The sequence below is a fragment of the Neltuma alba genome, unplaced genomic scaffold, assembly GCF_004799145.2.
Source record: "Neltuma alba isolate B1F8T4 unplaced genomic scaffold, ASM479914v2 tig00013798_pilon, whole genome shotgun sequence".
NCBI lineage: Eukaryota > Viridiplantae > Streptophyta > Magnoliopsida > Fabales > Fabaceae > Neltuma > Neltuma alba.
Window position 1 is genome coordinate 15,712 of NW_021637916.1, and position 21,182 is coordinate 36,893.

A 21,182-nucleotide genomic window follows, 5' to 3' on the forward strand; every position below is an offset into this window, starting at 1 on the left:
TATAAAACTGATATGTAATATGTTGCACAGTAACATATTTTACAAAAATTATATCACATTTATTATAATTAATCAATTTATCTAACTTATTTAATCTATTTAAATTAATTAAATATATCTTGACTCAACGACAACATGGAACATGAACTGGTACAAAAAATCATTAATACTAATCGATTCCTTAGGAGCAAAATTCATGGTTCAAATCTTGTAAATTGGGGGGGGGGGGAATCCACGTTAAAGAGGCCATTCCCTCTAAATATTGTAAACTTTGAAATTATCATAGAAAAGCGATTCATCGTTGATCCCATGAGGGGTTTATCGCGAGCAATGAGCTGATTTCACTTCCCGTTGGAAGAGGTCTGAATGTGTGAACAGAACACAAATTCATTCAAGTGAAATGCAAATTATGTGAAATCGTTACATCGCAATTACACCTCATCTGTTGGCATAAACGTAACACATCCTCAACGGATGCAACTTCGAAAGCCGAGTGATCCAAAAGAGAGAAAATCCTCATTATACTCACACGACCGTGATCAAATCATCTAACTCTAATCCTCTGATTCCGAGTACATAATTCAACTACTATTACATGGCGGCATCAGGGTCCAATCTTCTCTGAATAGCAGCAGCAGCCTACAGTGAAAACAATGGCAACTGAGTAGGACAGCCTTTCAAAGGCTGATGAATAAGCCTCAAATAGAACTTAGGTTCTACTCCTTACCTCAAAATTTCCAAGCTTGTATTGGTAAGCCATTTCCTCTCTGAGTTGAGCTTGCTCTTTCATTGCCTGTGCCTGCAATTCATGGCAAAAGAATTTTGGAAAAATGACTTAGCTAAGGATCAAATGAGTGACTAGAATAACTACTAGAAATCAGCTTGAAAGAAACTTCGTGAAAACAAACCATTCCACTCTGCATGGAGCGCTTTAAGGCTAGCACTTGTTCTTCCTTGTGCTTTTCACGTGCTTGCTGTAATTCTAGCCTGCAAGCGCAATGAAATCAATTATTAAAGCCAAGAATCGAGCAAGAAAATCAGGATCAGCAGAGACTAGCATTGTGTGTGCCGCAAGGAACTGTTTGACTGCCAGGGGGACTAACATTTAAGAGGTCTTATCGGTTAATTCATAACTTGCATGCATATAGGCGCACAAAAACAGAAGCCTTTAAACATAATTCCCTTGGCCTAAATATAGAATGGGGCCTAGGTAATATAGAATTAATTGGCACACAGTCAGACATACATGCACACCAATCACATCCTTGATATGTGTCATTGTCCACTGTAGTGATGAAAATTTCAAGGCATTTAATATATGGCAGAATCATGTAGATGAGAAACAATTATCAGCCTACAAAAAATTGAGAATGCACAAGAGATGCTAGGTTACCAATCAATTGTTACGGGAAAAAAAAATTGAAACGAGTCGCAATATTGCTGGTTTCTTCAGCAGACAGATCAAAATAACATATGTAACTTGCGAAAAAAGACAGCAACAATAAAACCAATTTAAATTAAAATCAAGGCATACCTTCGTTGCTCTTCATCATTAAAAACAGTACGTTCTGTTGCCGCAGCCTTCTTAAAACCTCTTTCCATCTCTTTTTCCATCTGACGCCTGTGATAAGCATCAAGGTTGTAGTACCTGCCAAATAGAATGTGGAGCATTTGTCAACCCTAAAAATGTATAAACTAGTTTATGATATTGCAATCTTAAATCCACTCATGCACTGTACAACATGCACCTTGTACATATATATTTCGGTTCGAGTATAGAAAATAACGGAGGACCAGAAAAATTCACAGGCTAGAACCACAGGTGAATAAAAGGGAGCACAAAAATTATGCAAAAATCAATTTGAATAAGCTGAACTAATGGTAAAGATCTATACTTTTTTGAGGGGAAGGTAGCTGTGTTGTGGTCCTCCATGAACCTGCATATAAGCAATTGAACAGAAAACAAACAATCAACTTAACATTGTATTGAATGTAAAACTTAGCACGTGCATACAAAATGAATCAATAAGCCAATTAAAGGGCAAGAAAATAAAGCATGCATCTTAAAGTTCATTATCAAAAAAGACCATGTATAGATAACAGACACAAAGTTCATGCACATACTCTTTGAACATCTGCTTTTCCTCCCAGTTAGAGAGGCTCTCCAGATTAACCTGTTAAGAAACGCCAGCAATCATATTAGATATTCCACATGAACATGACACAAATGTAAACTACAATAGAAGGGAAAAAGAATAATTGCAATAGATTTAGAAGATAAAGAAAGCAATGTATTCTAATTTGCTAAGGCGTACAATTTTGATCATCAACACCATCATGGAAACAATAACAATATTTCATGTGAAGAATATGGAAAAGCTTTCCATCTGAAATGTTAAAAAATCAACTTTTCTAATTTCCCGCAAAATGGATAAAGCACCAAATATAATGAACAGCTAAGAGGTAACATCACATTTGTTATTTACAGAGTGAAAAAGAACAGAATAAATACCTGCTTTACTTCTGCCAACCATGCAGTGAACTCTGGTCGTTTGTTCCTGTAATATTCAGAAAATCAATCAGAGAACAGATGATGGAAGGGTTAATTCACAAGAAATAACAGCTACAAGTGCTGGTTATTAATGATCCGACAATAAAATTTGTCTGACAATTTACTGCCTCCGAACATTCACGGCTGTCAATCTAAAATATCTTGTGATAAGCATTGGTAACTGATGCCCTGAAACGAGAGTCTAAACAAATCAAAGCTTTTCCACAAGAAAAATAACAGCAGGACCTTACAATCCACCCAAAATGTTCACAATCAGTAGGCTACAATTTGAAGTATATTAGCAACCTCCCTGATCACACACAGCCTCGCAAGTCGCAAGAAAAACATACGAAATCACATGATATGTACATCTTATGAATTTCAACAAAAAGCAAATGTTTTCATTGGAGATTTTACAACTAGACAAAAGAAAAACCTTAATCACTTACCACATATCAGTTTCTCTGATAATACCATACTTTCCCCATGAATTCGTGACTGCACCCTTCTTCCCCCTTTCTTTCTTTTCCTTCTTCTTTTTCTTCTTCTCTTTCTTCCGTTTATCCTCTTTCTCCTTTTTCCGCCTCATCCTCTCCTTCTCTTTCCTTCTTCGCTTCCGCTCCCTCTCTTCCTCCTTCTCTTTCCTCCTTCTCCTCTCCTTCCTCTTCCTTCTCCTTCTCTCTTCCTCACTCTCAGACTCCTCAGAACCCAAGCTTTCCGACTCGGAATCCGAATACTCCGAATCAGAACCTGAATACTCGGACTCATCATCCTCAGAGTCCGAACTGGAATCGGAATATTCATCACTACTGTAACGAATCCGTGATTTTCTCTTTCTTCTATCACTCTTCCTGTGCTTCCTGTCATGTTCTCCATCCGAACCAGAACTTTCTCGCACTCTCCTCCTCGAATGATTATTATCCTTTCTATCATTTTCCAAGTCTAAATCCGAATTTTCTCGCTCTTTCCTAGATTTCCTCTTAACCGGAACATCGTCTTTATCTTTCTCCGAAGACATTCTCTCTCGGCTCCAACTCTCCAAGCTTCAGGTGCCCGAGTGAGTCGAGCGTCAGAGCGAGTTGAGTGGATAACTCGGCAACGATGAAAGGCAGGATGGAACGACTCGGAGCTCCTAAGTAGTGTGACTCTTTTAATTGATAGACTTAGGGCTCAAGCCCAACAAGCGCAATCGAAATTTCGAACAAAATGAAGAATTCAATTTGAATTTCTTTTAATATACATAATAAAATAATTAATATTTTATAAATTTAGTATTACAACATTAATTTTTTTTAAATTTTATAAATTTAGTATTACAACATTAATTTTTTTCCAAAAAAATCACATATTACATACTTGTCCAGAAATTTTATTCAAATAACTAAAAAGAAATTTAACCCAGACAATTTGTTGTGAGAATTTCTTTGCTAGAAATTTTTAAAGAACAAGCTAAATGCTTATGAATAATATGTTTTTGTGTAGATTTTATTAGATAAGGATATGACAATATTGATGATGTATTGATTCCTTAGAATTAGTCCATGCATAGAGTGGATAAATATATATTAAAAAATATATATATGGAAAAAATATAATGAATAAATTTTAGGCCCTCCCCTCTGCTCACTTCTTTTTCTTACCCTCTAAATGCGTTCCTTATATTTAAGAACTAAATCCAGCTGATGCGTAAGAATCTCAGTGTGTCCGAAATTCGATTGCCTTGATTAAGTTGGTGCACAAGAAGCGGTTCTGTTTTGTTCAATAGAGGCCAACATCAAGCAGACTAGTACGATCTCTGCTAATGTTTCTTAACAATAACAAAATTAATAATTATTTCGCTTTTGAGCTAAGAATGTTCTCCAATTCTTCATCCAACACCACACCATCAGCTTTCATTCTCTCTAAAATCTCATCTACTTGCTCCCCACTTCTTACATATACCTTCAGCAAAGAGAGATACATGTCCCTATTCATGGGAATCACAGTTTTTAGAGAATTTACAAATTCTTCTACTTCATCCATATTTTTATGATCAGAGCCCCAGCTCAATATGCCAGAAATGACGTCAAGCTTTGGCCTCCAACCTTCATTCCCAGCCCTTAAAGCCAAAGCAAGCTTCATGCACTGAAAGGCCTTCTCCATGTGCTGCTTGGCCACATATCCAGAAGCAATGATAGACCAACTATTGGGGATTGGAGTCTTACCTTTACTGGTCATGCTTTGAAGCAATGTTTCAGCCTTTTCAATCATTCCCATATGAGAATAAGCATTCAAGAGGACGTTTGGCACCCTGAAATCATAATAGTTACCTGACGATTCCCACTCCTGGAGCACTTTTTCAGCTTCCTCAAGATCTCCTAGCTTCACCAGAGAACCCAGCATGTTGATATAATACTTGTTAATTTGCTTCTTACATCTGGCTTTCAGCAGATCCCATATTCTCAACACTGCTCTTTTATTCCCAAGGCTTGCATAGTGTGTAATCAGATGGTTGTAAGCAAGCGCATCATTGCCTGCCTTACCCTCGCATTTCTTCAAGTAAATCAGAGCTCCCTCCTTCTGACCCGCTTTTATGAAGAAGTTGGCCACCATTGAATATACATTCCAACTTTTGAAAATGTAGCTTTGCCTTTCCATTTCTTCCAATACTTTCTCCATATTCCCAAGATCAGACCTGGCACCATAAGAAGTTATGCAAATCCTGTAGCTAAAATCGTTTGGAAGCACTCCATCCTCTTTCATTTGTGCAAAAACATCAAGGACTTTCTCAGGGTGACCTGTGTGCATATAGAGGCACATTATGTTGTTATAGTCCAGAACAGAAGCACAACGCAAGTCTTTAATCTTTTGCATGAGGGAGAGTGACTTATCAACCAAGCGTTCCCTGACATAACAATTTAAAAGAGCACCATATTGCTTCTCAGTTTTGTCTGCATCACTCAGGTTTTGAAAATAATTCTCAGCAAACTCCAGGCCTCGTACTTTACCAATAAGATCCAGTTCCATAGCTTGGTCACCAGGTGAGAATTGGCAAAGCCCTTTACTTCTCATCCACTCAGAAACCTAAGACATCAAAGTTTCAACAGTCATCCATAAGATGAAGTAACAAAACCATGTAATCAATGTTGAGGATATCTCAGTAGTAATAAAATATCAAGGAATAAATGGAATGCATTGAAAAAATAATAATTTTCGCTTTTCCTTTTCCTTCAGCGATCATTCTTTGGTGATACCATGCATACTTTTCTCAGTTAAAATGCGGTGAAAGTACTCAGGATCTGTGATGCGGCCGCTTATTTAACACATGAACCAACAAGCAATTTACTTCAGTTTCATATGTAACATTCATGATATCACCAATTCATAATGAACTGAGAATGAATATCTCAATGTAAAAGTAAGCTCGCCCTTGTCAAGCACAAAAAAATAACAGTAACCAATCACCTCATCATAGAAGAAATTTCCAACCCAAGAATATTGTTTGGAAATAAGTTAATTCTGTACACTGGATACAGATAGTCTTGTCCCTATCACAGGATTACCAGAATAAACTGCACAAAACAGCCTCGCACAAACTATTTGTCCGGGCAAAGGCTGGGGCAGGAGTGAAAATCAGAAGGTGAAAATTGGCACTGCATTTGGAGAATATAAATATTGTACTTCCATCGTTCATTTTTCACAATCCTATTTTCGCTACTGCTAACCACAAAGTCAGGAATTATCAATTTCTCATAGCTCAAACCACCATTAAAAACTAAATTCACTGCTCTTTTCACTTGCCATCCCAACAAGGAGATATAACAAAATTCATACTTAGTTTACAGTTTTATGGATGCTCTCAGACTGAAACAGACAAATGCCGCTTAACCACGTCGGTGTTTTCCCAACAATTTTCCTCATGTGTTACAAATAACCGATGAAGACTCCAGCTTGAAACGCCAACAAACTGAAGTCCCCTTTTCTTACCTCGAAATGACATCAAAGAACCTAACGACTAAGGTCTGGTTCACTTTAGCAGCTTTACCAGCAATAGAACATCATGGCACACAAAACTTGAAAATCAGAATTAAACAGAGTATGGCTGGTTAGCCATATCTTCGGTTTCCTCAACATGCACCTCATAAATTACATAAAATTAAAAACCCTATTGTTTTCGCTCAGCGACAAGAAAGAAAATCCTAAGCCAAATGAAAGACTCACTTCGAGTGCTTGCTTGAAGCGGAGGCGGCCACGAAGAGTTTTGACGATGCTCCGGAGCTCGCCATCATGGACGGGGTTGCCTTCTTCGACCCACTGATCAAGAACGGGGACTAAGCTGATGGAAGGGTTTCCCAGAGGAATGATTCTAGAGGGGAGGTTTCTTCTGTTAGTAGCAGGCTGCACATTTGCAGAGGAGAACGGTCTTGAAAGTATAAATTTTTTAGTCAAGTTCAAAGATTTTTTAAGGTTTGTGAAGAAGATTGCAGCGGCCATCTCCAGAAAGCAGTCAATGTACATGAAAAATGTTCAAGCAGGGCTTCTTCTGTGATGCCCCAGCTAACAGCCCAAGCTCGCCAGAAATGCGGTAGGGTATGCCGGTATGGCGGGATTTGTCCCTTTTATTTTCTTTCTTACTTGCTGACTGCTCGAGCTTTCGATCGAATCATAATACTCCTCTCATATTTAATATAATACTTATTTAATTAATTTAATTAGATTAAAAAAATTTAAAAAATTAGTTAATTATAAAAAAATAATTAATTATAAGAAATATGATATTTTTAAAAAAAATATCATAATAATCTTTCTTGATATTTTCTCTCTCTCTTCTACTTGATTATGGTTGAGGGAATATCTATAAAGTGATTTAGAGAAAATTGATAAATATAAAAAATTAGTCTTATATTTAGAACTAAAATCAACTCAACAATTAGGTCTTATATTAAGAACCAAAAGAGTATAATATTTGAATTAAAAAAATTTCGTATACTCACAATTTTTTCACAGATACTTTGAAGACAAACATGACTTTTAACTTTCTTTTTTGGTTAGATTGTAATCTGAGGCTGTCCTTACATCTTATCCCATTTTTATCACCCGAATTACTCTAAATTGTATTGATATTATTAATTTATATAGGGGTATCCGTAGGATTCAACATTTTGTGTGATTATGTACTAAATCCTACCGACTTGTTTGAAGAAACTAAATTTTACCTTCAAATATTTTTGAATTACACACGAAACAGTTGTTTATCTTGATTTTCTTGCCTAATATCACCGCTCAAGATGAATAAATAACAAATTTTGAGTTTTCTAAAACTTTTTTTTTTTTTTACTATTCAAAAACGAAATGTGGTCTAAGTGTTGTTGTTTTTTTTTTTTTTTACCAGCTGGTCTCAGTGTTTATGCATGTTCGACCTCCTTCTTTTATTAATTTTTGATGTTTTTGGGGGAGCGTGACATGCCCACGGATAAAAAAAAGCTAGGCCCTTGATTGGGGCCTATAGCCTAACTTGATTGGGGCCTCATATGGTCTGGGTTATTTAGCAAATAGGTCAAGCCCAAAGTCTATTCAGAAGCATTTTAAGGTAAATAAGCTAAGTATCTGAAAGCTCGTAGGTTTACCCTAATCAAATTTTTAAAATTTATTTTATTAATATATATTAAAATAGATAGGTTTCTAAGTGTATTAAAAGTTAATTATTGTGTAAACTTTAGTAGGCTCAAAGTTTATTTGTGGTATTTTAAGCTTGAAACATAAGGTCTTTTTAAAAGCAAGCAGATCTTTAAAAAGACTTTAGGCCTGTTAGGCTTTGTAAAGATTCAAGCTGAAGTCTAAAACTATTGGGGGAAAAAAACACTGTATACGAATTTAGGTCCAGGCATAAGCTTTATATTCCTGCTAGAAATTTAGACCTATTTGGGCAATGCCTCGTCTCATTGGACCCGTTTCCATCCCTGCTCCACATAATAATTAAGGCGAAACAGGCCAATTATTAGACTGTGATTTTAGCTTCATGAAATTGAATTCTTTGCGAGGACGGAGTGCTACTTGAGCTTAATAAGTTTGACCATTAATGAATATATCTTCTCTGATTGCACCATTGGCAAATTCTGATTCCCGTAAACTCAATAATTCATCATCTTGCAGTATAACAAGAAGACAACTCATCACGCTCCCAACAATTTGGACCATATATATAAAGAGATACACTTGATTTTGCAGATACAAAATAATAAATTTAAAACCAGAGGGCGATAACATTGTTCCCCCAACTTATTGAATCATATGGAAAGTAAAGAAATAATAATAATAAAACGTAGATCACATATATGTATATATAAAACCTTAGCAGCCATAAAAAAGTTGGCTGCTTTTTTTTGAAGCAACACAGATCCCCAGGTGAAGTGAAAAATGGGCGTCACTTCGTGAGACCCATCTTTTTTTTTTTGGTATACTGTCTGGGAGCGTTAGAAGAACTGAGAGCGAGAAGCAAAGGTCTGGCCGAAGGACCAAGAGGAAGGAACAACATTGGAGAAGAGAACAGATTTGGAATCAGACAAGGTGAGCTTGAAGGAGAGGTTTTGGTTTCGAAGGTCCATGTTGGCTTGCCAGTAGGCCCCCCAGTTCCTATGCATTTGGGACCACGTTGCTGACCTGGACCCTCTGACCCACACATTCTTCACTTCCCCACTCCCTCCTACGTTCGATATCATCACCATGTTGAAGTTCCCTTGCCCCTTCAACGTAAACCTCACTCCCCCTCTTCTCCTGCACCCCACCCTGCAACATATTTTCACATTAAACCTCGTACATATGTATGGATGTAAACTGAGTTCGACATTCACGTAGGTTAGTGTTAATTACTATGTATGATGATTATAATTATATTACCTTGCATAAAGGACAGGGACGATGCCTTCGTTGCCTTGTCGAGCAATGCGAAAGAAAGCAGGCATGGACATGTCGAAGTGGTGGTGAGGCGGGTCGCACCACCCTCCGTGGTTGTTCGGAGGGCAAAAGTTGGTGGCCGTGACGGTGACGGTCCGGCCCCGGAGGCACCATTTAGGGTCGGCCCGGTAGTCGCACATTACTCGGTAGCATGCACCACACGCCTGCCCACCTCTGAACAACATCGTACTCACTGCTGCTGTGTTCACTCCAAACCCAGCATGAAACGTGTTATCGTAGCCACATGCTCCTCCTGCCTCATACACACATACACACATATAATCAAAACACCACTTCATTATAAGAACTAAGAGAGAATTCATCAGCGTCGGAATTAAAGATTCGACTGTACTGATATAGAAAGCTCATATTTATATCTGTGTTTTGGATCTTGTCTCCAGAGAGTTGAAAGATAAGAGTGAGTTTCATTTTCATGTGGATCTGAAGAAGAAGACTTACCCAAGGCGGTGGGACTTTGATCGGCTCCATAGAAGGTTGCATGAGCATGAAGCCAAGCTAAGGCGTGGACGTGGAGGCTTGAGGCACTGAGCACAAGGAAAATGAAGCAGAGAAAACGAGAAGGAATGATCATAAGAGGCCCCATGTTTCTTAGGAAAACAAACAGAATTGTGGGTACTTGTTCTGTTAAAATGTCTTGGAATTGGGAAATCAAATGAGGGGATGTACGTATGTATGAATAAGTGCTTGAAGGGAGTGGCTTGTTTTATAGGTTGAGGAGGCGGTTTGTCGGTGATTATAATAAAAATGGATCTACGAAATTTCCGAAATAGATAGAAAGATAGGAAGTTTGATTTTAATGAAACGCGTTTTCTTTACACGTTCTGTCAAGTACGGAGGCAAAGTACGGCTGGACAAAGGAATTTTGAGACAGCAAGATAAGAAAGCACATGTTATTATGGCCTGCATGTGCAAAAATTTCCTCAAATCTCTCTTGTTGATGTTTGGAATTGGGATCTTTTTTAAGCATTTTAGAATAAAGTAAAGTGAGAAGGCAGGGGAATCATACGAAACCAGCTCGTAAGGTAGAGAGGATGAACTCAAACGACATGTTCAAGGCTTGTGGGATCTTGTATTCGGAAAGAATTCTCTCGCGAATTGTTTCATGACGAGCCTCTTATTTTAGATTAATGTTGATTTAATCTCGTTCAAACCGAAATGGTGTGAGATTTCCTTGTGACAAAGCTCTAGAGCTTAGAGAGGGAAATTGGAGTCAAAGATTTTGGCCAAGCGTAGTGATCAGTACTGAAAATAGGTGTGGTCAATTTTTTTAAAAATTTCTTTTTCGTTTCTCTTGGTTTATAATAAAAGGTCAATACGAAGTGTGATCAAGTTTCGAGACCTGCGGAACCACAGTTTCTAGGATTTAATTTTTTCTGCAATAAATGAATTATCACGGCGATATTGTAAGAAAGTGATGATAAGAAAAATAAATTATTACTTTCATTCCTTGATCTAAAAGCCAGTTGCGGATTAAATTTAATCCTCAACATAAGATCATTTTGTCTTACATTTTATTTAAAATATCCTTATTAATTATAAAAGATTCTCATCACCAAGGCATGATTCCAATAGTACATGATTAAGGAGAGTAGTTTAAAGAAGTCAAGATGTATTTATTATAAATAACCATCTATACTAATTTTTTTTAATTTTTTTAAATTAGTTAGCTAACTATTATATTAAGTATTAGATCTAGTATTGTAAAGATTCTAAAGTCTTGCGTCTTTTGTAATTCTGCCAATAACTGTAATACTGTAATACACAGGCCCCAAAAGAAAAAAAAGCAATTCAGTATTGTGTATGAAGAAAAATGTAAAAAGAAAATATTTGAGAGGGTAGTAATTTTTTATGGGGATGGACTGACGCCACTGCGCCATATATATAAGCACCGGCAAAATTCTCACACAATCATTCTTTTCTTTCAACTGGCTTATTTTATAATATTTTAACAAGCAAAAAAAAAAAAAAAGGAATCCCCAAAGCTTTTGATATTATCAATCCCAATAATCTATTTTAAAGCATTTGTTTGGTTACAAAGGAAACATATTGGTACACGTGGGAGAGTTTCCTTTCTTTTCTTTTTCGTCAGTAACAACTTGGGAGAAATTTGAGAGAATGAAAATGCTTACAGCAAAAATCAAACTCAGATTTATCAATTCCATATAATTTATATATAATGGATGTGACATGCGACTGTGCTACAACTCTCTTGTGATAATCCATTTCGTTATATCACGAGACTGAGCATTTTTTCAGTTCATATGCATAAGGCCCACACATCCACGGTAATATTCATTCATAAGAATCTTCAGTAAAAGGTAAAAACAAACAAAATAGCTAAACATATAAAATAGATTTAAAACATGTACTGAAATTACTTAATGCTAATACAATGATGATTATTTTATTAAAAAAGAATCCGATCACTATACAGAAGCATACGTGAGTATCTCAGTAATCCAAACATGAGACATGGTTTCAGGTAAGAAGAAGCTGAAAAGAAAAATAGCTCTACTTCCAGCAAAGGCCTTCTTTGTTTACCACCTTACAAGAATTTTTCTATACTAGTGGTCAATGTTGATTTTGGCACTGCGCCTATAACTGCATCTTTCTTCTCGCCGTTCTTGAAGATCATCACAGTAGGGATGCTACGAATACCATACCGATTCGCAGTTGAGGGGCTCTCATCAGTATTAACTTTGTAACACTTGAGCTTCCCAGCATATTCCTTTGCCAGCTCATCAATTATGGGATGGATCATACGGCAGGGCCCACACCATGGGGCCCAGAATTCAACCAAAACAGGAGTCTCGGATTCAAGAACAAGGGACTGCCAATTTGCATCAGTAACAGGACCAGCTGCCATGTCCCCAAGAAAACACAAAATATTTGACTTCAGTTAGATTCTACTGAGATAAGCAAAAAGGTTTCGAATAGTAAAGAAGGATATCATAAGGATCTACATGCATTCTTATAATTGAAATGACGAGAAAGAAAGGCAGAATTCTGGAAAGCTTAGATGCTTGATAAATGAAGCAGAGTTGGAAGAAACTATTTCAGATTGGAATATCATAACAAGATCTTTCTTTGCAAAGAAATGCTCGCTAACTAGATGGTACGTACGGTGTAGTGCTTTTTTTATTAAGGAACTTAAAGCAAGCTACCTATTTTTTCCGAAGTTACTAAAAGGATGAGAACTCTGCAACTGAGAACAGAAGCCCGATTTTCTAATCTCTGGTTGAACCATAATAATCTTGAAGAGATAAACTGAATGTAGAAATATATAAGAAATCCCATTAAAATATACGAAATACGCATCACCACCTCTTTCATATTTTAACCGTTCAAGGAACAAGCAGGTGCCAGAACGAAAGAAAAGGAGCGCACAAAAAACCTCGCAAAAGAAAACTCTATATGGCTACATGAGCAGAAAATCCATCAAACATGTAAAAAATCTTGAATAGCGTGTCATCTATCCCCTTGTCTCTCCATGAAAATAGAGATCGCATCACAAAAGAAAAGAAAGGAAATCTATTCAGAGGATCTATCACAGCAATTGAACTTATCATGAAGAAGCAAGACCTCATCTATATCAAGTACGCAACCCTATTAAACATGTTACTTTCACTATACCCACCAGAATCGTCAAACAATTAGTGTCAGTATTATACGTTCAATGGATTCAGCCGTTCCTCAAAATAAGTTTCCAGGATCAATGAAAAGCCCATATATCTACTTCTAAAGATTATAAGAAAACTCACGGATTTATCTCAATAATGTTCAAAGAATCGAAAACTACTTTTTTGCAGGTAATCGGGTATGCATAGTGCCTCTCCGTACAATAAATTCTACCCTCCCAAAGACTAACAAAGTGTGAATCTAAACTTAAAAAAGGAGATATTTAAGTTTCTTTTCCCATATTATTTCGAAAATCAACCAACTGAAACAATCAGAAACAAATTCAACAAATAACTGTCAACAAAAATAACAAGTTTACCCTTCACAGCAGTATCTTGAGCCTCACAAACGACACGTCCACCGCGACGAGCGATCCTCGAGATAGAACTCAGTGACCCATTTGAACGATTCGTTGCGATAGGTCTGAGCTTAAGGCCACCGTAGCGCGGGAGCTTGGCTGAGGTCCTAGGGCCGGGAAGTGAAGAGATAGAAGAAGCCGTGATGGGAGAGAAAGTAGCGGAAGGAAGAGAAGAAGAGCGAGAAACGGCGATCGGTTCAATTATGGTAGCCATTGAAGCAGAGGATCGGAGCTCCAGCAGGGGCTTGCGAGTGAAGAACTGGGAGTGTGGGAAGCGTACAGCGAGAAAGATGCTTTGAAAGAACGAGTTTTGTTAGATATCGGAGTTTTTCCGCTTGTGTGGACGAGGGGATGCAGGGATGGATCAGGTGGTCCCTCCGATTGTTTGACGTGGCCCAATAGGATGGTGCCGCGTCGCCAACAGTGATACTGATAATCATCATTATCCTCAATATATCAAATACCAATTTAAAATAACATGTTTTAATTTGTCTCCCTGGTTACGTACTCCATGCAATCGTTTTTATAAATCACTCATATTTTTTATCAAAATAAAAATCCTTAAAACTCGTTAATTTAAAAATTAATATTTTTTTAATTTTATCCATATTAAATCTTTTGAGAATTCAAAGAATTAAATCTTTTAAAAAAATATAAACCAATAAATTTACAAAAAATATAAACCAACATTGAACCAGAAAAACATGAAAACGAAATGATAACCGCATCTAGGTGCTTTTAAGGATTCTAGATTTAATTATGTACTGATACATGATCAAAATAAAACTCTGTTTAAGGTGATTTTAGATGTTTTATGGCTTTATCTAGAGAACATTTATCATAATTTTAATTATCGGTTAACTTATGGTGAATTTATTCTTTGCCAAAAAAGAAAAATGATGAACTTTTTCTCTCTCTTTTTCTTTTTCTTGTATTTTCGGGTAGAAACCAGTATGAGTTCTTTATCTAGTCCAATCCAGCGATAGATTATTCTTGGTTCAGCCTAAGCGCATAATTTAGTTATCAGGAATATATCTCGAATTCATAACCTATTGAATTCAATAATTAGAAATAAACTTCAGTTCCGGATACGAACCACTAAAAGCACTTGGAGGCTCTCATCCTACGGAAATTAGGTGACTACACCAAAAATAAAGATAATATAATAATCAAATATATAACTTTAATATAACATAATAGCCTGACTTTTGTACAATGACACTGCTTAGCCAAGACTAACATAGCCTTTTACAACCGACAGATGCAGAAAAGGAACAACATGGCAAAAACCAAACCAAGGAATAGCTCTAGAAAAGAAAAGAAAGTAGTCCTCAACCTCCTACACCAACCCACCGTATGCATCAAAAGTTGAGATTCCCGTTCCTGTGGAGTACATGAAAACCTAGTCAGTCCTACCAGGATGCTAATCATGCAACATAATCTATAAATCAAAACACTTCCATTATGTTGAAGGAAACATGAGAAGAACGGGGAAAATTACAGAAATAGCTGCATGTAGATGAGCTCACGGAATGTTGAGAGTTCAGGACAAGTTTCTCTCACGCATAAGAGATTCTATCTTGCCGACATCTTCTGGAGTGTCAACACCATGAGCTTCGTGGTCCACTTTTATTACCTGCACGAGATCATGAAAGTTAACATAGGCACATGCTAAAGGTGATGTGCGAGATACATGATATCATGTGACTGATTAGCACCATGAGGTGCTTATGATCACAGCTAAGAAGATCAGCTTTGTGATATCAGAAAGGGGGGAAAAAGAAAAGGTCATTGTAAGCTTTCCTAAACGCAACCTAACTTCCAGAACGGCATTTAATGAATTGTGATCTTGCACCATTTAACGCAAATGTGGAACTCCTTTTAGTAACTTCATGCAAAATATTTTACTATATTTGAACAACAATACCATTGCAGTCCGATGCATCCTAATTCCTGACCCAGAACTGGGTTTGCAAAGTTATAAACAAAAGCTATAATGCTTGTTAAGTGCACGCATGATACAGCAACAATAAAAGAATCCTGTCCACATCTAATAGCTTATCCTGGTTGTTGGCACCTGAAAAATCTAAGGCGTTTTATAGGCCATGCAGAAAACTTGGGGACCAGATGGTGTAGCTGTGTAGGACGCCTGACAGATTCTAATGGCAACCGCACTTGACCTTGTTAAGTTTTAACTCCATTTGATTTCCACCAGGTGAACATATAAAACGATTTCAGAATAAATATGTAAAGTTTTTTCAGTGATATAAAGATAAATCAAAATGGATTTGTCTCGAATTTTGGGTACCTTCATCTTATAGCCATTCTCAAGGACTTTAAGTTGCTCCAGATCCTCCTCAAGTTGCAATGGAGTGGGCTGAAGATCTGGATATAATTTTAGGAACTTCGCATCATAGCTCTGGCAAACGGGTAGACAGACAATTAGTAATTCAAAATGAAGAAAATAACAGTAATGAATAAACATGTTGCATTCAATGTTATGATGAACATTTTTTCCGTGAGTTTCCACTTTGGTACCTGAATTCCAAGGTGAAGCAGATAAGGAAACTGTGGATTGACCTTCCCTGACCTGCATCATTTATACAGACATGATCCTTATTGTTGAAAATGTAATTTTTGCTTCAAATTTGTACAATTATTTGAAAAGAAAGATGTATTATGAACGTAAAAACAATTGAGACCAGAAAATAAAGACGTTAATTATTCACTTACTTGTTGAATGGGATCAGTCCTCGTGAAAAATAAATGGCATAACCACGATTGTCTACTATACATTTCACTCGGTTTGGATCATTTGCATCTTCAGGTTTTAAAGATGTGACAGCAGTGCTAAACACTGCATCTGGAGCTGCCTGCAGGAAACACGATGAACTTCAATGTGACCACAAGGACAATCAATCCAGTAATGGCATGTTCTTCCAATGCGAAGATAAGATGTACCAAACACTATATTAAGAGAATTACAAATAATAATCATCACCTACGGCAGACATACACGAATCACCTGATCATAAAACATCTCTGTTTCTCCAGTCTCAAAAAGTAAGTGAAAAATAATATCTTACCTGTAATGCTTTTACAATTCCATCTATTATCTCAGGCTCAACAAGAGGCTCATCACCCTGAATGTTGACAACAATATCATATTTTTTCTCAAGCTTTTGAAGGGCTTCATTGCAGCGTTCAGTACCTATTAAGAGTACAGGCATGAAATATGGCTCCAAAATATGAAGGCTTAAAATGGCAAAACATATTAAGGAATTAGTCTGATTACCATTTCTACAAGATTCTGATGTCATTATGACATCAGCTCCAAAATGTCGACAGCAATCAGCAATCTTTTCATCATCAGTGGCCACAACTAAGACCAGGAAAAAACTATCAATCAAGGACTGTCTTTAACACAATCCAGTTCTAAGCTTGATGTTCTGAAATTCAATAGCCAAAATAGTCAAAAAGAAAAACAATGCAACGCAGTCAGGTACTGGCAACATTGAGGAAGTTCTACCCCTAGAAAGCCCACCAAGAGTCTTTATATGCATAAACCAGTGAAGAAACAATGACAACTGAAATGAAATGTTCACCCATCCAGTTCCAGGGTGGGTAAATGCATATTTTGTCTCCAATGTCCCTAAAGTGCAATACATACAGGACATACAAATGATAATGAAATTTGAACTGAATGATACCTTAAATCAAAAAGGGAAAAACCAACACATCTACCTTTCTGTAGCTATTCGCACTAATAATGTGCCAAAAAACTAGACCTACTGACATTCTTCAATCAAATGTATTTATTCATCTTTCCACTTTCAGGGAGTCATGCAGGCATTCCAATACATTGAAGACTATTTATGGCGTATTACAATTAGTTATGCATGTAGACCTACCAACATGATCCAAAGTAGAAGCCATTTTTGCCCTTTCCCATGTTCTCTGCAAAATAAAGACGATCGGATTCATCAGTTTTGATTGAAACAGAGAGAAAATCACCGAAAATAGTAAAGGTCGTAAAAAGGTGCTGAAATTATTAGTGGCAATGAGTTTATTATGCATAAACAAGGTGCTTAGCTGGTTCCCAAGAAAATTAATGTAGAGTGCGATAGTTGAAAGATTTAACAACAAATTTCATTATTTCCGTGTAAACACAACAAGCCTCAGGAGATCTTTTTTGGGTGGAATCACGTTGATTACATGCTTATTTTCATCATTAACCAGAGAAAACTGTACAAATATATCATACAAGTCATCCACTGGCAGCACAATTGGCAGCTAGTCCAAGCGAACTAAAAATCTACATCCCTTGTTTCTTTTTCAGATTTCAGGACACCCAAATAGCACCTGAGCAAAAAAGCCAATGGTCCTCATAATTTAGCATTGTTTTAGAATCGTTGTTTGAGAATTATTATGCATAAGTTCCATTTTCCCGATGTAGCTTCTCCATGCATGTGATTTTTCAATATGAAAATTCAACCAGGAGTTTATATTAAATCATGTGGTTTTGTTTCCTAGTGTCCCCAAATAAAATTTGACGAGCCAGTTACTACTTGATAATTATAGAGGGATTATGTGAAAAAAAAAAGCTTGCTGAAATATAAGTAATATAGACGGATGTAAGTTTTCCCAGAGGATGGAACAAAGAAATATCATTTAAAAAACAAAAATCTTAACTTTCTATTAAATTTAGAAGAGCGATCGTTGGCCATCATGCATTTCCTATGACTAAAGTCCGAATATCAAAACTTTTTTGCATCAGAAAAAAAATTGTCTTCTGGATATATAAGAAAGACAGGGAAGCAAGGGACTACCTGGATCATGGGCTTTCCAAGGATGTGAACGAGAGGTTTGCCCTGAAAGCGGGACGAGGCGAACCGGGCAGGTATGATGCCAACAACGCGGCTCCGAAATTTCTTAAATCGATTGAAGTAAGCGCGAGCACCGACAGCAGCTGCGATTGCAACTCCAGCCGCAATGCCATGCAAGATCCATAGCTTGGCGTTGTTGGAAGATTCAGATGAAGAAGAAGAAGACGAGGACGATGAAGAAGAAGAAGGGGATGAGCAAATAGCCATGGGCTCTTACGGCTAGTTTGATTGATGAATGATTATTCTTTTGTCTGCTTCATCGGTAAGAAGAGGGAGCAAGTCAACCTGGATATTGTGATAATCTGGTGCTTAAGATCTGACGGCATTAAATAATAAGATCACTTTTATGCTAATTACATTGATTATACATATTTCTTTTTTTCGCCAACTAATTATATTTGTTCTTCTAAAATATTTTATGCACCCTATCTTTTTTTATACACGACAAAAGTGAAATTATGGAACAAAAATAATAAATTATGAAACGGCTGACTTATTAAGCTCCATGGAAGGACTAGGGGTGCACATGGGCAGGGCTGGGCAGGGCAGGACCCCTGCCCGATGCCCTGCCCGAAGTAAGAGCGGGCTGCAAATTGCAGCCCGATGCCCGGCCCTGCCCGTTGAAGCCCTAAGCATTTTGGGCAGGGCATGGGCAGGGCATGGGCAGGGCGGGCTTCATTGCCCAGAAAGTGATGCCCTGCTCTCATGTCATGGAAAAAAAATTCTATCCATACCTAAAAATTACATTTTATAATTCTACATTTTAACACATAAAAATCATCCAGAAATAATCCAAAACAAGTGAAATCATCCAGAAATCATCCAAAACATATCTTAACAATTATCCAATTAAATAACATCAGCAATCCATTTAAAGTAAGACAATCTCAATTTTATAATTGAAGCTTTACTCTCCACAATTTCCACAAAAAGATGGACCACCTGAAAAAATACAAATAAAGATAACTATAACTTTAACATATTAGAAACAAAACAATTAAAAAAATGTACTTCTAAATTTTAAAGAATGAATAGATGCACCTTACCAACTTAGCCAATCACGCTTATAAAATAACCCTTCAATCACCAATCTCCCCTCCAGATGTAGCAACACCTAGGAAAAAAAAAATCAAAGAATAATTACACACCAAATTATGAAGTAATATATATATATATATATATGAATTATTGAGGTTTAGAAGATTACTAGCAAGTTGAAGGATATTTTCTGACTCATCAAAATTATCGAATTCACGAAGCTTGTCAACAAATTCAGACATTGATTGCCCAGGTTGTAGCCAATTTTGGCTACAAATTAATGCTTCTGTCATTCTGGAAGACATAGAACTCCTATAATGGTCAACCACACGTCCTCCAGTGCTAAAGGCAGACTCAGAAGCCACTGTAGAAACTGGCATAGCCAATACATCTCTTGCCATGTGAGAGAGAATTTTATATTTTTCTGAATTAGCTCTCCACCATAACAGTATGTCAAACTCAGCTGCAGAAGGGATCTCATCTCTTGAGTCTGTTGCTAGATATCTATCTAACTCAGTTTGAGGATCTGTTGAGGTTCTTTGTTTCATAGATTCTAACCACTTATGACCTGGATCCTCTTCACCATCATCATCATCATCATCAAAAGAAGGCAATGAAGTTCCACTTACTGTACTTGTAGAGATAGTCCCTGATTCAATAGAAGTCCCAGCAGAGTACTCATTAAACAACCGATACAAACAATCTTTGACCCTCTCCTTCATAATCAAAGATACTTCAGGATCAACATAAAGACGATCAAACATATGATGCACATATGCTAGTTTATATCGGGGATCCAAAATGACAGCCACAAACAGCAATGGATTCATATTATTGGTTTGACCCCAATACTTGTCATATTTCACCTGCATGCTGGTGCTCATTTCTCTCAACAAGTTATTAGTATTATTCATGATATTCTTTTGCAGCATTTTTTGAACACGGGCAATCTGGTGGAAGCATTCATTTGATGATACAGAAAGGGAGCTTGAAAATTTCAATGTAATGTCATAAAAGACCTTTAAGAACTTGATGAAGATTCGAGCATTATTCCAATCATCAATAATAGGACCAGAAAAGTTATCATCACGCTGCCGTCTAGCAGAACTAGAAGCATCACGCCTTGAGCTTGAAGTGCTTGAGCTAAAGTATGAAATATAGTCATCATCTTCATCACGCATTCGCTCAAATACTTTCTGAAATTTCATTGCAGCTTCTAACATTAAGTACGTTGAATTCCATCGAGTGGTTACATCAAGGCAAACAAGGCTCTTGGTATCTATTTTTTCAGCTTCAGCCCAAGTTTTGAATCTTAGAAAGCGTGAAGGAGAAGAACGAACATATCTCACAGCATTTCGAATGGCTTCAAAGCTGTCTTTCATTTCTTTAATACCTTCATTGACCACTAAATTTAGGACGTGTGCACAACACCTTAGTTGTAGATAATCACCATCACAAAGTAAGCCCTTCCAGCTCCTCAAACGCCTCTTCAGATATCCCAAAGCTGAGTCATTAGATGAGGCGTTATCCATAGTTATAGTGAACACTTTCTCAATCTCCCAATCCAGCAAGCATTGCTCAATGGTCCTCCCTATAGTATCACCTCTATGATTTTCAATCATGACAAAATTTAGAATCCTTTTGTGCAGCTTCCATTCATCATCAATAAAATGTGCTGTCAAACATAGGTAGTTAAAATTCTGATTTGATGTCCAGC

General features: G+C 36.9%; 5 protein-coding genes across 5 annotated transcripts; all 5 read right to left on the reverse strand.

Moving 5' to 3' along the window:
- Positions 1-367: 367 nt before the first annotated feature.
- On the reverse strand, positions 368-3,681 carry LOC114739187 (RNA-binding protein 25-like). The gene is made up of 8 exons (XM_028927236.1): positions 3,001-3,681; positions 2,513-2,558; positions 2,125-2,174; positions 1,896-1,937; positions 1,535-1,648; positions 909-987; positions 728-799; positions 368-639 (listed from the first exon to the last, which is right to left on the reverse strand). Exons 1-8 carry the CDS (start codon positions 3,567-3,569, stop codon positions 592-594), a joined length of 1,020 nt encoding a protein of 339 aa, XP_028783069.1. The 5' UTR covers positions 3,570-3,681; the 3' UTR covers positions 368-591.
- Positions 3,682-4,381: 700 nt separating this feature from the next.
- On the reverse strand, positions 4,382-7,071 carry LOC114739186 (pentatricopeptide repeat-containing protein At4g21705, mitochondrial-like). The gene is made up of 2 exons (XM_028927235.1): positions 6,752-7,071; positions 4,382-5,614 (listed from the first exon to the last, which is right to left on the reverse strand). The coding sequence occupies exons 1-2, from the start codon at positions 7,046-7,048 to the stop codon at positions 4,382-4,384; spliced, it is 1,530 nt and encodes a 509-aa protein (XP_028783068.1). The 5' UTR covers positions 7,049-7,071.
- A 1,932-nt stretch (positions 7,072-9,003) lies between these two features.
- Positions 9,004-10,088, reverse strand: LOC114739190 (expansin-A12-like). Its single transcript, XM_028927240.1, has 3 exons — positions 9,944-10,088; positions 9,428-9,737; positions 9,004-9,316 (listed from the first exon to the last, which is right to left on the reverse strand). Exons 1-3 carry the CDS (start codon positions 10,086-10,088, stop codon positions 9,004-9,006), a joined length of 768 nt encoding a protein of 255 aa, XP_028783073.1.
- Positions 10,089-11,883: 1,795 nt separating this feature from the next.
- LOC114739188 (thioredoxin 1-like) lies at positions 11,884-13,832 on the reverse strand. Its single transcript, XM_028927238.1, has 2 exons — positions 13,503-13,832; positions 11,884-12,364 (listed from the first exon to the last, which is right to left on the reverse strand). The coding sequence occupies exons 1-2, from the start codon at positions 13,753-13,755 to the stop codon at positions 12,051-12,053; spliced, it is 567 nt and encodes a 188-aa protein (XP_028783071.1). The 5' UTR covers positions 13,756-13,832; the 3' UTR covers positions 11,884-12,050.
- An 867-nt stretch (positions 13,833-14,699) lies between these two features.
- On the reverse strand, positions 14,700-18,714 carry LOC114739189 (3-deoxy-manno-octulosonate cytidylyltransferase, mitochondrial). The gene is made up of 8 exons (XM_028927239.1): positions 18,371-18,714; positions 17,453-17,498; positions 16,837-16,923; positions 16,628-16,752; positions 16,275-16,414; positions 16,080-16,131; positions 15,850-15,960; positions 14,700-15,177 (listed from the first exon to the last, which is right to left on the reverse strand). The coding sequence occupies exons 1-8, from the start codon at positions 18,632-18,634 to the stop codon at positions 15,085-15,087; spliced, it is 918 nt and encodes a 305-aa protein (XP_028783072.1). The 5' UTR covers positions 18,635-18,714; the 3' UTR covers positions 14,700-15,084.
- Between the last annotated feature and the right edge of the window lie 2,468 nt (positions 18,715-21,182).

Bases quoted from the DNA above. Each gene is read 5' to 3' on its own strand.
- LOC114739187 (XM_028927236.1), bottom strand. From the start codon at position 3,569: ATGTCTTCGGAGAAAGATAAAGACGATGTTCCGGTTAAGAGGAAATCT. The intron at 988-1,534 runs GTATGCCTTGAT...TTGCGCTTGCAG, and splicing joins AATGATGAAGAGCAACGAAG to GCTAGAATTACAGCAAGCAC. The intron at 640-727 runs GTAAGGAGTAGA...TTTTCACTGTAG, and splicing joins ACAAGCTTGGAAATTTTGAG to GCTGCTGCTGCTATTCAGAG.
- LOC114739186 (XM_028927235.1), bottom strand. From the start codon at position 7,048: ATGTACATTGACTGCTTTCTGGAGATGGCCGCTGCAATCTTCTTCACA. The intron at 5,615-6,751 runs GTGAGTCTTTCA...TTGATGTCTTAG, and splicing joins GCTTCAAGCAAGCACTCGAA to GTTTCTGAGTGGATGAGAAG.
- LOC114739190 (XM_028927240.1), bottom strand. From the start codon at position 10,088: ATGGGGCCTCTTATGATCATTCCTTCTCGTTTTCTCTGCTTCATTTTC. The intron at 9,738-9,943 runs GTAAGTCTTCTT...TGTATGAGGCAG, and splicing joins TCAAAGTCCCACCGCCTTGG to GAGGAGCATGTGGCTACGAT. The intron at 9,317-9,427 runs GTAATATAATTA...AATATGTTGCAG, and splicing joins GTCCCTGTCCTTTATGCAAG to GGTGGGGTGCAGGAGAAGAG.
- LOC114739188 (XM_028927238.1), bottom strand. From the start codon at position 13,755: ATGGCTACCATAATTGAACCGATCGCCGTTTCTCGCTCTTCTTCTCTT. The intron at 12,365-13,502 runs GTAAACTTGTTA...GGGACATGGCAG, and splicing joins TCAAGATACTGCTGTGAAGG to CTGGTCCTGTTACTGATGCA.
- LOC114739189 (XM_028927239.1), bottom strand. From the start codon at position 18,634: ATGGCTATTTGCTCATCCCCTTCTTCTTCTTCATCGTCCTCGTCTTCT. The intron at 16,753-16,836 runs GTAATCAGACTA...TACTCTTAATAG, and splicing joins ATCAGAATCTTGTAGAAATG to GTACTGAACGCTGCAATGAA. The intron at 15,961-16,079 runs GTACCAAAGTGG...CCCGTTTGCCAG, and splicing joins TGCTTCACCTTGGAATTCAG to AGCTATGATGCGAAGTTCCT.